General features: G+C 40.1%; 1 protein-coding gene across 3 annotated transcripts in view; it reads right to left on the reverse strand.

Moving 5' to 3' along the window:
- Nucleotides 1-392: 392 nt before the first annotated feature.
- carmil3 (capping protein regulator and myosin 1 linker 3) overlaps nucleotides 393-14,613 on the reverse strand; it is a 92,881-nt gene continuing 78,660 nt past the window's right edge. For all 3 annotated transcript variants that reach the window (XM_074650311.1, XM_074650310.1, XM_074650309.1), the window contains 9 exons: nucleotides 14,220-14,299; nucleotides 9,591-9,710; nucleotides 7,571-7,739; nucleotides 6,411-6,771; nucleotides 4,598-4,716; nucleotides 4,290-4,497; nucleotides 4,023-4,091; nucleotides 3,566-3,685; nucleotides 393-1,165 (listed from right to left, as the gene is read on the reverse strand). In XM_074650311.1, the coding sequence (XP_074506412.1) occupies nucleotides 1,125-1,165; nucleotides 3,566-3,685; nucleotides 4,023-4,091; nucleotides 4,290-4,497; nucleotides 4,598-4,716; nucleotides 6,411-6,771; nucleotides 7,571-7,739; nucleotides 9,591-9,710; nucleotides 14,220-14,299 (1,287 nt within the window). In that variant the 3' untranslated portion in view covers nucleotides 393-1,124. The remainder of the gene's footprint in view (nucleotides 1,166-3,565; nucleotides 3,686-4,022; nucleotides 4,092-4,289; nucleotides 4,498-4,597; nucleotides 4,717-6,410; nucleotides 6,772-7,570; nucleotides 7,740-9,590; nucleotides 9,711-14,219; nucleotides 14,300-14,613) is intronic.

Genomic DNA, 14,613 nt, shown 5'->3' on the forward strand with positions numbered 1-14,613 from the left:
GACCATAAACTCATGTTTACAATGTTTACTGAGGTAATAAATCAAGTGAGAAGTAGGCTCATTTTCTCATAGACTTCTATACAATCACTTCTTTTAGCAACCAGAGGAGTCGCCCCCTGCTGGCTGTTAGAAAGAATGCAGGTTTAAGGCATTTCAGCATTGACTTCACTTTTCAGAACCGGAGGTTGCAAACTGATCGCACTTCCATAAAGTTGGAGGAGACAGATTTTTCAAAGAATGGTTAAAATCAAAGCAACACATTTTAAGATGTCCTGACTTGTACAGTAGCTCTTTGTATATCAATGCAACCAATAGCACCTTTTTCATTGGACTGTTCCAGAAAAACAAAGCAGAAAAACGCCTCATAAACATGACTTTAAAATAACAATTCGTTGTGTAAAGTCAATTTTATTTATTCTGATTCATAGAAGCATTTTTAGAAAATATACTCGTTTTCAGGCCTGCAAAATCAGATTAAAACTGGAAGTGATCCACTGACTGACTTAAATACTCTTGAAGAGATGGGAGTGCTAAGTGCATGACAACACATTTCTCAATCATCAACGTCAGCATACACTAAAAAAAAAAAGCATACTTACAAACACGGTTATCAAATGATACATTATCACAAATAAAAACATGATTGTTAACTGGTAGAGTTACCACGATGGTTAGTGCAGTTTTATATTCGGTATTTACATCTCCATTAGAATAAATACAGTACAAACTCACTTTTAGTAGTCACAGATTGTCAGTAAAAGACAGAGAGGAGGGGGAGACAAGAGTAGTTTCAATATTAAATGATTTTGCACAAATGCATAAAACAGTTCATGATGAGCCTACTGGAGAGACATTGAACTATACTGTGTGTGCTTTATGTACTGCAGGTCAGAGCTTCCTTTAATGCCTGAGAAAAACCATAGCAAGTGCAACCGAACAGAAAGCATACAGTACATGCATTTTCAGCAACAAATGTTTACATGGATTTAAAAAAAAAAAAAAAAAAAGCAGCTGTTGGAGCTTTTGTCAGTTGAGTCCACACAGTTTTAAAAGCTTGTCTCTCTCCAGTCCTCCCTGTTCCAGTCGTCCCTTCCCAGCAGACTTCTTCTAGTCCACTGGTAACGTCATAACGCGTCTCTGTTACCAAGCTGGGGACTTTCATAACCTAAAGAAGCACATACAGGGTCAGTAAATAACTTTAAAGGTCTTATTGATAACATTTGTTATGTAGACGATTATTTTATTTTATTATTATTTTTTGTGAATTAATCATTTTAAAAATGTTGGCGCGTCCAAAATTAATGTTTTGTTTATCTCTGTGGAAGATATCTGACGTTCGGTTCCCACTTCTGTGAGCCAACAACGTTGGTATCACGTGGTATCTCTGGGTCGTCAGTTAGTGTGGGCGAAACGGATAAATGGCTGAGATTGACGGTAACGCCTCGTTTCCACAGGGTTATGTTTTGTGTCCGTAAAATCTGTATAGTATACGGATTACGCGGCTAGTGTTCAACATGAGGAAATGCATCTTTACGGATGGATAGAAACACCACTGCAGATATGGGAGAGAAGTTACTTGCTACATGGATATAACAGTGATTTTATATCTATGAGTTACTGTCGTCGCCCAGTCTAACGTTACACGAGTCACATTTATAATGGTAAATATTTTCTAACTGGAAAAAGTTCGACGGCATATTTAGCTTACATTGGCAGCATGCTAGCTGTGTAACATTCATAAGTCTTAACAAAATAGTTCACAGAACTGCTAAATATGCCGTCAAACTTTTCACTTAGAAAAAAATTTATAAATAGAGCTGCATTACATTCATCAATCAGTTTATTAATTCACTAATTATATAGGCTAACTTCCTGTGGCACACATTGCATATGGTTTGTCCGTTATCTGCCACAAAAGTTACATTTTTCAACCTACCCGAGGCAAATTACAGACGGGAAAAAACGTAAGGAGGACTTTCACAAACATCAGAGATCACGGAGGTTCCCATAAGAATGAATGAACTTCCTGTTTATATGCAAACATACACAGAGCTATGTGGAAACAAGGCATAAGTGTCCGACAACGACTTGCTGTGAAGTGAATGCAATTGAACGAGGGAGGGACAATGCAACATCTAGTGGCTGAATGTTATCAATACCACCTTTGAAGCGCATTAATCAAAATGTTTAAATTAGTAACGAATCAATTGATTATGTGTAATGTGGAAGGTGTCACTAGTAGATACAAACCTACAAAAACTGATCACCCAAACCTGCCGTCGCCCCTTTTAGCTGCAGAGCTAAAAGGACAGTGAATACGGGACTTACATTCATCAGTTGAACACAAACACGACTCCAAATGAATGCTAATGTTGCTGTGCATGTGTTTGATTTGTAAATTAGCATTCTTGGTAACTCCGGCATGTTTACATCTCGTATTATACTGATGTTCATTAACGTGCTATGTCCCTATTAAATAAAGAAAATAATTTAATTAAAATTGTAAATACGGAACTGTTTGTTGCTGTTCACCATATCAACTATAGACCCCAAGTGGACAAATAATTAAGTAATTGCAAGTTTAAAGCTGCACAATCCCATAGAGAATAAAAATAAATACAAGTTTTTATATCATGATAATTTAAATGAATGAAGGTGAAAACTTTTGACGGACCCCCTGGCAGAGTGCCACATCACCGGTGGATAGGAAACACAAATGTGACAACGTGCCTATTGTCCAGATGATGAAGTCTCTGCTTGATGCGTCAATGTAACCAGACAGCACCCAGAGGACCACTTAGCTTTCACACTTTCTTTATAACTGGCTTTTTATATGCCATCATTTATGACATGTGGACCTTTTTATCATTCTCTCAGTGATGGTAATTGAGTCCCATGCAGCAGGTTTTTTGATATACAGTTCAGTATTACAGAGGTAATTGGCAGTGGTTTTGCCAAGTCATTAGAGTTCCACTGCCGCGGGGTTTTCATCTTCACTGCCAAACAGCTTCGGTGCAGAAACTGATGACGTGTCAGCTAAACACGGCTGCCAATTATCTCAATAATACAACATAACATCAAAAAGGAATCAGCTCAAATTAAAGCAGGACTGATAAAAGGTCTGTATTTGTAAAAAAAATAAAAAAAATGGGAAAGGTTGTCGTTCAGGCAGTGTCAGATCCGGCTGCCAGCTACAAAGAGAACTTTCTGGAAAACGGCCAAATTACGTCTTTAAATTATGTTTTATGTCTCTTTTTTTGGTCAGCCATTCATAAAGTACCGGAACAAGCATGCATTCAATATGTTAGGTATGACTCATCCATGTAAAGTGCTATGAAAAAGTCTACACAGTTGAGTTTTTGCAAAAGTTAAGTTATAAAATGAAGCTGTACACACCTTTTTTTTTTGCTTTTAATTAACTTTATAAAGATTAACTGACTTTTTTAGCACTACTTTTAGTCAAATTAAAACAGACAATCATTACACAATTTTGCAAAACCTCAAAAGGTGCAAACTTGGTTGTCATACCGCACATAGTGAAACAGGAAGTGAAACAGTTACATACACCTGGTCCCAGCAGGGCAGTCCAGAGATCTGTTTCTGTACTGGGGGAAACGGGGCTTTTTCACAGGGAATCTGCGATCTGAGGACCTCTCCAGATCGTAGGGGCTGTCCCGTTCCATGCCTGAGGGGAAATGGCATGAGAACACACACGAGAGTGGGGTGTGGGAACTGAAAAAGGGGGCGGGGGGGTTGCAGGAAGAGGCAGTAATGCGGGTACACAGCCAGGAAGCTCTACAGGCTCGGAAGCACATCAAATAAGACACTCGCGCTGTTTTCATTTGATAAAAAATAACAAAAGGCATTGGAGGCCATTGTTATGAATTATGAACAAAAGACAGCAAGACGTGCGTTCGTCTCAGACATCCATGTGATGATCTAAACCGGCATGCGTATTGAGTTTATCTTAATGTGTGCGCAACAGCAGGGGTGCTGCAACCACAGCGTTAGATGTACAGTACCTATGTCAAACGAGTTGGACTTCCTGGTGTGACGGGATGCTGTCGGGAATCCATTACGACCTTCTTCATCTGGTTGGTGGAATATAATCATAATCATCATCATCTGTACTTATTCAGTCCATATTGGCTTTCTGGTATCATCAACAACACACAGTATTCTATATGATGCCACTTTATTCTAACTAGTGGAACTTGAATATTAGCATTAAAGCAACCATTACTACGGTCCTACTATCCTTTGTTGTGAAATAACAATGTTTACAGCACCTTGACTGGCAGGATCTGCTGCTTCTATCCCAGGCTGGGCAGATGCCGGTGGGCTCTCAGCGGTCCCCTCCTCTTCAATGATTGGCTGAGCGGGAGGCAGGCTCCTCTGGTCATTGGTCGGTTCTTCACCTGGACTGACGGGGGAGGTTTTGGGAGAGGTCATGGCCTTTTCCGGAGAGTTCTTGTCTCTTAAGAGGTCGAGACTGGGCTGAGGGAGGAATACAGCGTTTTTGTGTTGTGTCACGCGTCAGAGTGAGAATGAAATGTGTCTTCTTTCCTTGCTGATGTACATGCTGTACACATACTACCTTATTGGGTAGAAGAGGACGCTGTCCCTCTGGCCCTCGCGCTCTCTGCTTCTCTTCATGCTTCTCGTCATGCTTTCTCTCACTCTGGTCTTCTTCTCCTTGCAGCCTGCCTGCCTCTTCTGGTGAGACAGAAACACAGAGAGAACAGTCTTCACAATGATCCATCAGAGCCTTTGTTTGAAAATGAAAAGTAAAAAACCCTTAAGCACAAACGCTGAGCAGCAGGCGCACACATTTCATGAGCGTTCTGTAATTGGAAATGTAAGACTCGACTAAGACTGGGACTGAAATCACTGACGAACATATAGCACACAAAACAAAAACATAAATATAAAGAATGGACGGTGGTTCTTTACATTTCTGTGTTAAGTTCTACAACTTCAAGAGAGACAAAGTGATATGCATGTTATGCTGACCACTTGTTAATATGCATGTATATATGTTTAAATGCTGATGGGCCGTCAGTGATGTCATCTTCATTTAACGAGGAAAAGAATAGCAGCAGCTATTAAAATATTTATTGCTGTGCAGCCAGGTTTTCAATCAGAATATAAAAGTGTTCTGCAGATTTTTACATTGATCTTATGACATGCCCGGTTCTGGCCTCGAGCTACTGCACTGATGTCTTAATTCCCTTTGAGCCAGAGGGCAGTCTATAGCTAGTTTTGTGACCGAGGAGGTTTTGCTCATTACAAAGTCTAGACTTTAAACCAGTGATAGCCCTTAACAAACAATGGCTCCGTCTCTGTAAATAGTTTGAGACAGCGAACCTTTGGGACTAAAGCCAATCAAATGTCTGTCCACTTATACTGTTATCTCTCATTAAAATCACTTTGACAGACTCGTCTTGAACAAATCTTCTTTAAACGACGCTGATGGAATTTTTGCTTTTACAGTTTGTTAGTTTTCTAACTTTTTATCTTCTGATTTTTTCTCCCTGCGGATTAGTATTTTTAGCTGACATCTATACATTTCTTTGCACTACGTGTATATCTGATAATTCATTATCAAAGGTGCCACATGCTGCATTTTTACATCAGCAAATGGATTTTGATAAAATCTTATAATTACACAGCGCCAGCCGGCTGTCTTCATCATTTTACTGTAATTATACCATCACATCACAATTTATCTGACAGTATTATGTTTTTTGTAATGCTCTGAATTTAAATTAATGTTGAATTTCAAACAGTATCTAACTCTCATTGATACAGAATCTGCACTGGTCATTTTCTCAGCGTTAGACAAGTAGCGATGAGAAAAACAATTTCTGCAGAAGTCAGTATCTGGAATGATGTAAAGTAGGAATAACCTTTGAAAACTTTCATTTTATGTATTAAATATGCTGTTTACGGTAAATAAAGATAATGAAGTTAAGAGTCTGACTACACTACATTAATCCCAAAGAAATTTAAATTACTTGCAAGTTTAATCAGCTACACTAAAATACAGTGAGCTAAAACAATACTGTATTGCTGGAAAGCATATACTGTACAATTAAACCACAATTTATACTACTGCAACAGGTACTCAATCTCTATCGGAGCTCTTTGACAGCAATCAAAAGGAAAGAAATGCCATTCCTTATTCACAGTATTTAATAATAAGCACTGAAACTAGTGCTAATATGAGGTGTCTATTCTGAGGACTGAGCATGTAGTTTGCTTTGCATTTCATGTTTAAAGTAATCATTTAGAGAGTCCGTTTGGCTGTTTGTATGAGGAGTCTTGTACATTGAAGCTCTGTTCAAACTGAACCAGATGAATCGTAAAATACTATAATATAACTTCTCTTGCTGTCTGAGTTGCAGTACCTAAACTCTCCTGCAGGTGTCTCTGCCTCATGACAGCCAGAGTGGGCTTGGTGCTCTGCGGGGGCGGCTCTGGCCTCGGCCCACCGGGGGTCACGATCCCACCGCCGTCCTCCTCCGTGTCGGTCTGCGAGTCTGTCAGGGGAACGATCCTCTCCTGCCTGCCCGTCTCCATCTGTCTGTCCATCTGCTGTATGGAGGACACCACGTGGCCGTTAGTCCGAGTGTCTGCCGGGACGTCTGAGATGGCGGTCGATCTGTCAGCGTCCTGGTCCGTCTCTTGGATGTCGCAGGTGCTGCTCCCGTCCGAGTCATCGATTTCTGCCCCGATGCAGCTGTACACCATGCTGACCAGGTCTGTGGACTGGATGAGGACAAAAAAAATGAAATAAAAGACGGATAAATGAGTCCTCAAGACTTCCACTTTACATACTGTATGTATGTCTAGGATTCCCTGTTGTAGTTGATGCACTGAATCATTTAACTGTCTAGTCCGGTGGTGAGAGTGAAAACTACGATTAACATTTTGTAATTCAAGTGAATTAAATTAGGCCAAAATTAAATTATCCCTCATTTTCTTGGGGATGTCCTCAAATCCCCTCAAGGCTCAGTGAGGATCCATGGACTCTACGTTGAGAGCCAAAGGGATTTGGGATTTCTCTCTGCATGTGTGTGTGTGCCTTTGGGCAGAGATTAAAAATAGGCCACATAGTATAGTCGTACACATCTCGTACACATCTCTGACAAGCTACACAATTCCAACACAGATACAGACTGAGAACAGCAGGTGGTGGGCACAGCATGCATCTACGCACTTTGTCGTGCCATGTGAAACTAGAGGAATTGGGAGCAATTTGGTTCCTTATTTATGAGTTAGATTGGAAGCAGACAGAAGATAGGATATTGAAATAGTTGCACATTTGCATTTACTAAAAACAGTTTGCTGTGCCAGATTGGAGCACTATTCCACAGAGCAATAATGCAACATGTGCCAAACTGTTTTGGCTATTTGGAAAATTAAATACACAGTTGAGGAGATTCACCATGCTTTCAAAGGTTAAAGGTCACAGTTGGCTAAAGCGCCGCACCCTTGGAGCTGGTTCAGGATTCACCGTCATTAGCAGAGTTTGAATTTCTCGCCGTGACTGTCCCGAACACTGTACCTGTCTTTGGATGAGGCAGGAGGGACTGGGAGCCCTCATCCCATGCACCGTTACGCCCTGCATGGGCCGAGGTGAAGGCATGGTCCCGTTTGCTCCGGGAACGGCGCTCTCTGGCCGACCAGCTTCCTTGGGGTGCTGAATCATCGAGTAGACGTTCTCTGAGGCGCTGCTGGAACGGACACGCAGAACAACACAAGAAACTTTGAATTAATGAATCATATTTACATACATTTAGGGGGTTGAGGTTTGACCTGAGAGGCACAGGATGATAAGAATGAATGTGGGGTGAACTAACTTGCCCTTAAATTGACTTAGTTGCTCTATTATTGAAGGGATAGTTTTGAAGTGGGGTTGTATGAGGTACTTATCCATAGTCAGTGAATTAATGATGGTCGGAACGCTCCCAGTTTGGAGAAGCAGACAGGAGTTACCGCACGGAACCAAAGCGATGTACTGATGTGGACGGGGCCGACAGCAAAACGGATTTTAGCCACCTAAAAGAAAGGCCCACCTAAAAAAATCTGTGTATGCTATATTCTGAATATTTTCACCGCTTTACCTTGCCATCAGACAGCCCTTTCCTACGGGAAACTGAAACTGTTGTATCCATCTATGCTCTCGCCCACGCCACCAGACTCCATTGAAAAAAATAGTAATTTGACCTCGCAGAACACGGGGGTTGCTCGTCTACCGCTTCCTCGATCGGTTACTTTTTTGTGCCGTTGTGTAACTTTGGTGAATCTGGACTAACCAAAACTCACACAATAACACAAACAAACCAACAGATTGAGGCAGTGGTAGACCAGCAACCCCTGTGGTAAGCGAGGTAAAATTACTGTTTTTTCCAGTGGAGTTTGGTTGTTTTGCCGAGAATATAGATAACGGCTTTAGTTCCCCGTTGGAAACATAGACTGCATAGCTGTCTCACGGCAAGATAAACCGGCAAAATAGTCTAAATATAGAGGACACTTAAATGGATATTGATTTCTTTAGTTAAGCCTTTCTTTCAGGTGGCTAAAATATGTTTTGCTGCCGGCCCCGTCCTCAGCAGTACATTACTTTGCTTCTGTGCGGTAACTCTGGTCTGTTTCTCCAAACTGGGGGTGAGCTGACCGTCATCTACTGCAGGTAACACACTGACTATTGATAAGTACCTCAAACAACCCCACTTCGAAACACCCAAACTATCCCTTTAACATATTGCACATTACCAATCTGTATATATTTTCAATAAACATACTTCCCACACACTCTGTGCTGTTGTAAAAAGACAAAAGAAATGACACAGAGGGCGGCCAAGTGAATGCAACAATGAACAATCTCTTTGATTGCTTAGCAACACTCTGCAGGTAAAACACCACATAACACGCTTAACTGTTTTTAAAGAGACATTTCTATCTATAGCTACCCCGAAGATGAGTCATTGATCTTTTATTCTCCTCTCACAGACTGCTGTAGGCTGCTGTGAAACTTGGCCTCCGCTTAAAAGTGTAACTCCAGCGCCGCAGCACGGTTGTTAAGCAGCAGGGGCGACTGTGTCACCACTTTTTTGCCTCGCCACAATTCCTTTAAGTTCAATTTGTAAGCACCTCAGTCAGCTGAAACACATAACGTAGCTCTCACTGAGTGCCCTTTTCACCTCAGTTTTATGGAAAGACAAAGAGTACCTACTGAGTGCATTTCTGTCCCCACAGTTATTTATCAGTGAAATAATTTTTTTAAGAATACGTTTCCCGCCTTGTACTTTCTCCACCTCGCAACGCTGCTGTCTACTTTCTAACTACGATGCCGTTATGTAACGGCAGCTTAAATGTATGCAATGCCATAAATTCAAAAGCAAAGGAAAAACAGTCGGAGACAGCGAAATGTTTTCTTCCATTAAAATATTTATGAAGCTGTGAAGGGACGTTAATGCCCAGCGCTGGATTCATTTAACAGCCATCTCATTCTCTGGGTCTGTGCACTTAAATGTTACTTTCATCCCCTCCTTCCACTCAGCACCCGGTGCCCGCATGCTTACTCCGAGTCCTGATTAGAGATGGTCGAGTTGCGGTTCTTGCGGAAGCCGGAGAAAATGGACAACACGCTGCGTCTCTTCTTTCTCCTCAGCGACTGGCCCTGATGGAGGGAGGAGAGCTGACTGAAGAGGAGAGAAAGAGAAGAGGGAATGAGAGTGGATTATTGGTAAAGAACGGATGATACACACAGTATAGGATCAGAGTTAGGGGTCATTTTGATGATGTTTTACATTTAAAGTTCTTATTGATAACATTTTTATGTAGACAAATATTTAAAAAGAAAATAAGGCATCCACAGAGCCTTTAGAAAGCTGCAGAATAAAAGTATGTCTTCTCCTGAAAAACAATATTATGACGGTGAATTAATCATTTAAAACATTTTGGCTGGTCCAAAATGGATGTTTTGTTTATCTCTGTGGAAGATATCAGACGTTCGGTTCCCACTTCTAACAAGCCTTATGAGTCGATAGTAAAACGGCGTTGTTATCACACGGTATCTCTGGGTCCTCAGTTAGTGTGGAAAAAAACGGATAAATGGCTGACATTGACGTTAAGTGCCTGGCAACGACTTGTTGTTAAGTAAATGCAGTGGAAAGGAGGAGGCAGAATCCTTGAATGTTATCAATAGCACCTTTCATGCAGTTAGCCATGAACCATTATTGACCAGCATACATTCTATACAAACCATCATTGGCTTGCGGATCCCAGTGTTAACTGACTACATTATATGTGTTACTTATGCTAATGAACCTGAGTGGGCCTGTACAGATGGTTTAATATATTTGACAGAAGGCACAGTTTATGCAGCCTCATTTAATGTTTTTCATGCACTGCTGGTGAGCATTAAGCACACACTGTCATGTGGCCTTATAACTGTTTGGGAACTACTATTTCCACGTGATTTGGGTTGTCATAGTGCTGTTTGAGTTGCAAATGTCTGAGCAATGTATGATTATCTTACAATGTAAATATATATTTTTATGATATAGCAAAAATAAAGTTAATTGCTAACAAATTGCTAACTTAAATAAACTGACCTTTAATGTTTAAAAATCATCGTTACACCAACTTAAAGTCTTAACCCACACTGCACTCCTCACAATTATGTTGAAATAGACAGTTTTTAAAGCTAGCTAGTGCAGCGTTAGCCTGAAGGTTGAAGTATTTTCATGTTATCCTCAGCATTTCTTTTGTTTTTATAGTATCACTTCCATTTATGCTGTAAAGTATGTAGTTTTAACGTCTCATAAAAGATATACTTAAGCATAGATCTTATTTTGGTGACAATTTTTTTCGCTGCTTTAAACCTGCGATGATTGGATTTCTTTGGTCACTTTGGGAAAACAAGCTGTAAACACAACGTTAACATATCATTTACCTTTTAAGTCGTTATGAAAAACTATTTATAAATCCAGCATATACATTAAGCAGAATATAAGTGTTTTTGCATTTTTATGGAGTTGAGTTTCTGTCCACTTGAAGAATGACAGTCCAATATTCACCTTCCTTTTCGCTCCGTTTTTGGTCTCCACCAACTCCTATCTGGCTTTTCAAGCTGCTAAGTGCTTCGCTATTCACCAGCTTGTAGAAAACAACTCTGATGGGAGCAATTAGTGAACCAAAACAGTGAAGTGGTGGGCCTGAAAACCCAAACAATGAGCTAAAATGCTCCGTAGAGCTGAGCTGAACTGTAGAGTGGGTACATCACCCTTTTCATGTACATGTAGTCATGTGATTCATCGTTTATACACAAACACTAATTCTAGCTGCTTTAAAGTTACCCAAAAGGATCAAATCCTCACTCAACCGCACTATCGAATACGGTGCTTTATTGGAATTTTATTGATTACGTTGCAGATTGCAACAAACTGACGGCTCCGTGAAGAAGACCCGCTTCATATGTAGATTTAAACGGCTCATTCTAAGGTAACGAAAACATGATTCTTATTTTCAAAAACATACTTATACATATTATATTCCATTTCTACCAATAGATCACCTATACATTGTTTCTTTAAAGCATATAATTGTGTTTCTTCAATATATAATTGCTTTGCACCATATCTGTATACACAGACAGCCGGTACTGTCTCTAATTCAGAGAAAGAAACTAATTTGCATGACCTCTGCGCAGTTTCAAAGAAAACTAGTTAATAAACAGGAGGCTGGACTGCGACAGTAAACAAGATTTATTTTATAAAATGGAATACGTTCTGGCTATTGAACTAATAAGAGCTACCAATTATGCTTCTATTCATTGCAAATGGAACCTCTTCACTACATCTGTGCTCAAGTGCTTCAGGGAGCATGCTGTTCATGAATCATTGCATGACATGAGAGTATAAAAGCATAGAGAGAAGGAGGTCGAATTGTCCTGATTTTAATGCATGTAGTATGAACTGTAGGCAGCATACGGGAGGAATACTTCTTATGTGGGTGCGTATTAATATAGTGCCATATTTGGTGCAGCAGGTTGTTGTTTTGTGCGCAGAGCAGATGTACCCCATAGTAAAACCAATGCCGTTCACATCTTCATACACAGCTAATATGATGCATTTAGATACACGTGAAGCAACCACAGGATTTCTATCATATACTTCAGCCTTATCTGGATAAAATGTATGAAATGATTCTGTTCAATTCAATACTATGTGATGGAACACTGATAACGTCTAGTTATACTGATGTAGACCTTTTACAACATAAACATTCTAAATGGGCCCCTTTATATTCCCATGTTTGTTAATGCAGTATCTGACAGGAAGTGAACTTGGACCAAAGCTGTTGCCGTAGCAACAGAATGGCAATGAAAAGGTCTATAGTATTGAAGCACATCGCATTCATCAAAGGGAGATTTAAAAAAAAAAAAAAGCTCAGAAGCGTCCTCCTGTAATTATAAATTCTATTTCTCAGTATCTCATGATTACAGCTTAGCATCTTGTAATTAGGACATCTTTATGTGCTAATTATGTGAAGGCTATCCCGTAATTATGATAAAAACGACCAGTCGCCATTTAGGAAGACAGACTGTGATGACACTGCCTTTTTTGCTATCATTTCCTTCTTGGTTTGAGGCTTTGGGAGACACTGATTCAGTCACTGCCTGCAGGGCAATATTCATACTGTATGTCAACATTAACCAGGAATCAGAAGTTATTGGAGTTGTTAAGGTGAAGAACACATGATGATTTATTTAAACCTGCATTAAAATTATATTTTGCCTCCTTGGGAGCAGCAGTGGGAATATATTATCGCATTTTACCTTGACATAGCGAACAGTTGTTTTTTTATACATCTAGCAGCAATAATATTTGTTTGTGGCCAGTTGGTGACTGTTTCCACTAACTTGAAGGAAATATCTGTCTCTTTAGTTGCTAAATGCTCCACTAATAAGTACAAGTACCTCAGAATTGTACTTAAGTATAGTACTTGAGTAAATGTACCAGAGTTGGAAATTTACTTTTTTGTACACCTGCCACTGTGGCTGGTGGATTAAAAAATCAACCGGCCACCAAAGCTTAAAACTTTCCTGTTTGCTGCTGCCTTTTATTAAACCAAATAATTATCTAATACTGCACGAAATCTTTTACTCGTGTGTGTTATACTCTATTTTAGTTTCTATTCTAGCTTTTATTTTTAGCTTGTTTTTATTTCCAATCTTTAATGTTTTTATGACTGTTTTAATTATGTCTTAATGTTCTTTTGCACTTTGTCGCAATGTTATTGAATGTTTGTGTAAAGCACTTTGAATTGCCCTGTTGTTGAAATGTGCTATACAAATAAAGCTGCCTAGCCTTGCCTAAACAGATTACCATTGTTTTTTTTGGCTGGTGAGTGAAGCAAATCTAGCAGCCACATGCATATTTTACCAGCATTTGGTCTGGTGGCGGATGCTAATTTCCAACCCTGATTAATGTAGTTAGTTACATTCCACCACTGAAAATCAGGGTTTATGTTGTTAAGAAATATAAAAATAATAACTATTGACAACTGAGAGGCGGCAGACATTATTGAAGTTCCAGCAACAACTGTAAGTCTGAGGAACATACAGTGCAAACCATGGCCTCAACAAAGAAACATGATTCTTCAGTGTACTTCGGTTGGTTTATGTGTTTTTGTGAAGGAAGCGGCATTTCATGGGCACCCGGCAATTGAATAAACTAACAAATAGACATACCCTGTCAGGAAACAGGAGGAAGGGTGGGAGACTCCTAGCGGCTGGAAGTTGGCTGGGAACTGGCTTGCAGCTGGCTGGGAGGGGAAATTCTAGGTGGCTGCATCTGTATGTTCACCAGTGTTCACCTGTATGTAACTTTGTATGTAACTTTGTGTTTCTGCCGTATAATGTGCCCTATGGCGTTTACTTGTAAACAAAGTTTCTGTTTACAGTCAGTTTAACTGAATTGTGTGTGTTTTCTTTAGGTCTAACAAACATCTTGAATGCAAGGCCAATTTTTCTTACAAACTTGAAATCTGCGTTGTTTAAATCCATGTTTGCTAGCTCACAGTTTTCGTCTTCCTTGCCTTTGCTGCCGCATTGTTGTGTTTCTTGGCGCGTTACCGCCACATGTAGATCGGTGGAATAGTGTGAACCATTGGCTGATTGTGTACACTGATTCTGTGTGAGCTACCTGTCAGGTAGAACTCTCTTGCTGTAGAAATCAGGCAGTCCGTCCTCCAGCATGTTGACTCCTCCGTTCTCTGAGCAATGCTACACACACACACACACACACACACGACAGGAAACGGATAGAATAACAGGATACCAGCGATCAATCCGCCATGTCAACAAAAAGCTGAAAGGCTGACAAAAGGTATTATCATTTCAAATGTCTGGCTGGCAGAACAGAATCCACTGCCAACAGAAGTCTGTTTGTAAAACAACTCCTCATCATGGTGCCCTAACTGAGTTTGTACCGATTTAGAAAAAGCTCTTTTACAAAGTCTCAAAACAAACAAGCTGCTAAGTTAGAGGCCGCCCCGTGGCCCATGGGAGGTAGCTGCGCATGATTAACATTTGAGTCA

Source organism: Sebastes fasciatus, chromosome 11 (genome assembly GCF_043250625.1).
Source record: "Sebastes fasciatus isolate fSebFas1 chromosome 11, fSebFas1.pri, whole genome shotgun sequence".
Classification (NCBI taxonomy): Eukaryota; Metazoa; Chordata; class Actinopteri; order Perciformes; family Sebastidae; genus Sebastes; species Sebastes fasciatus.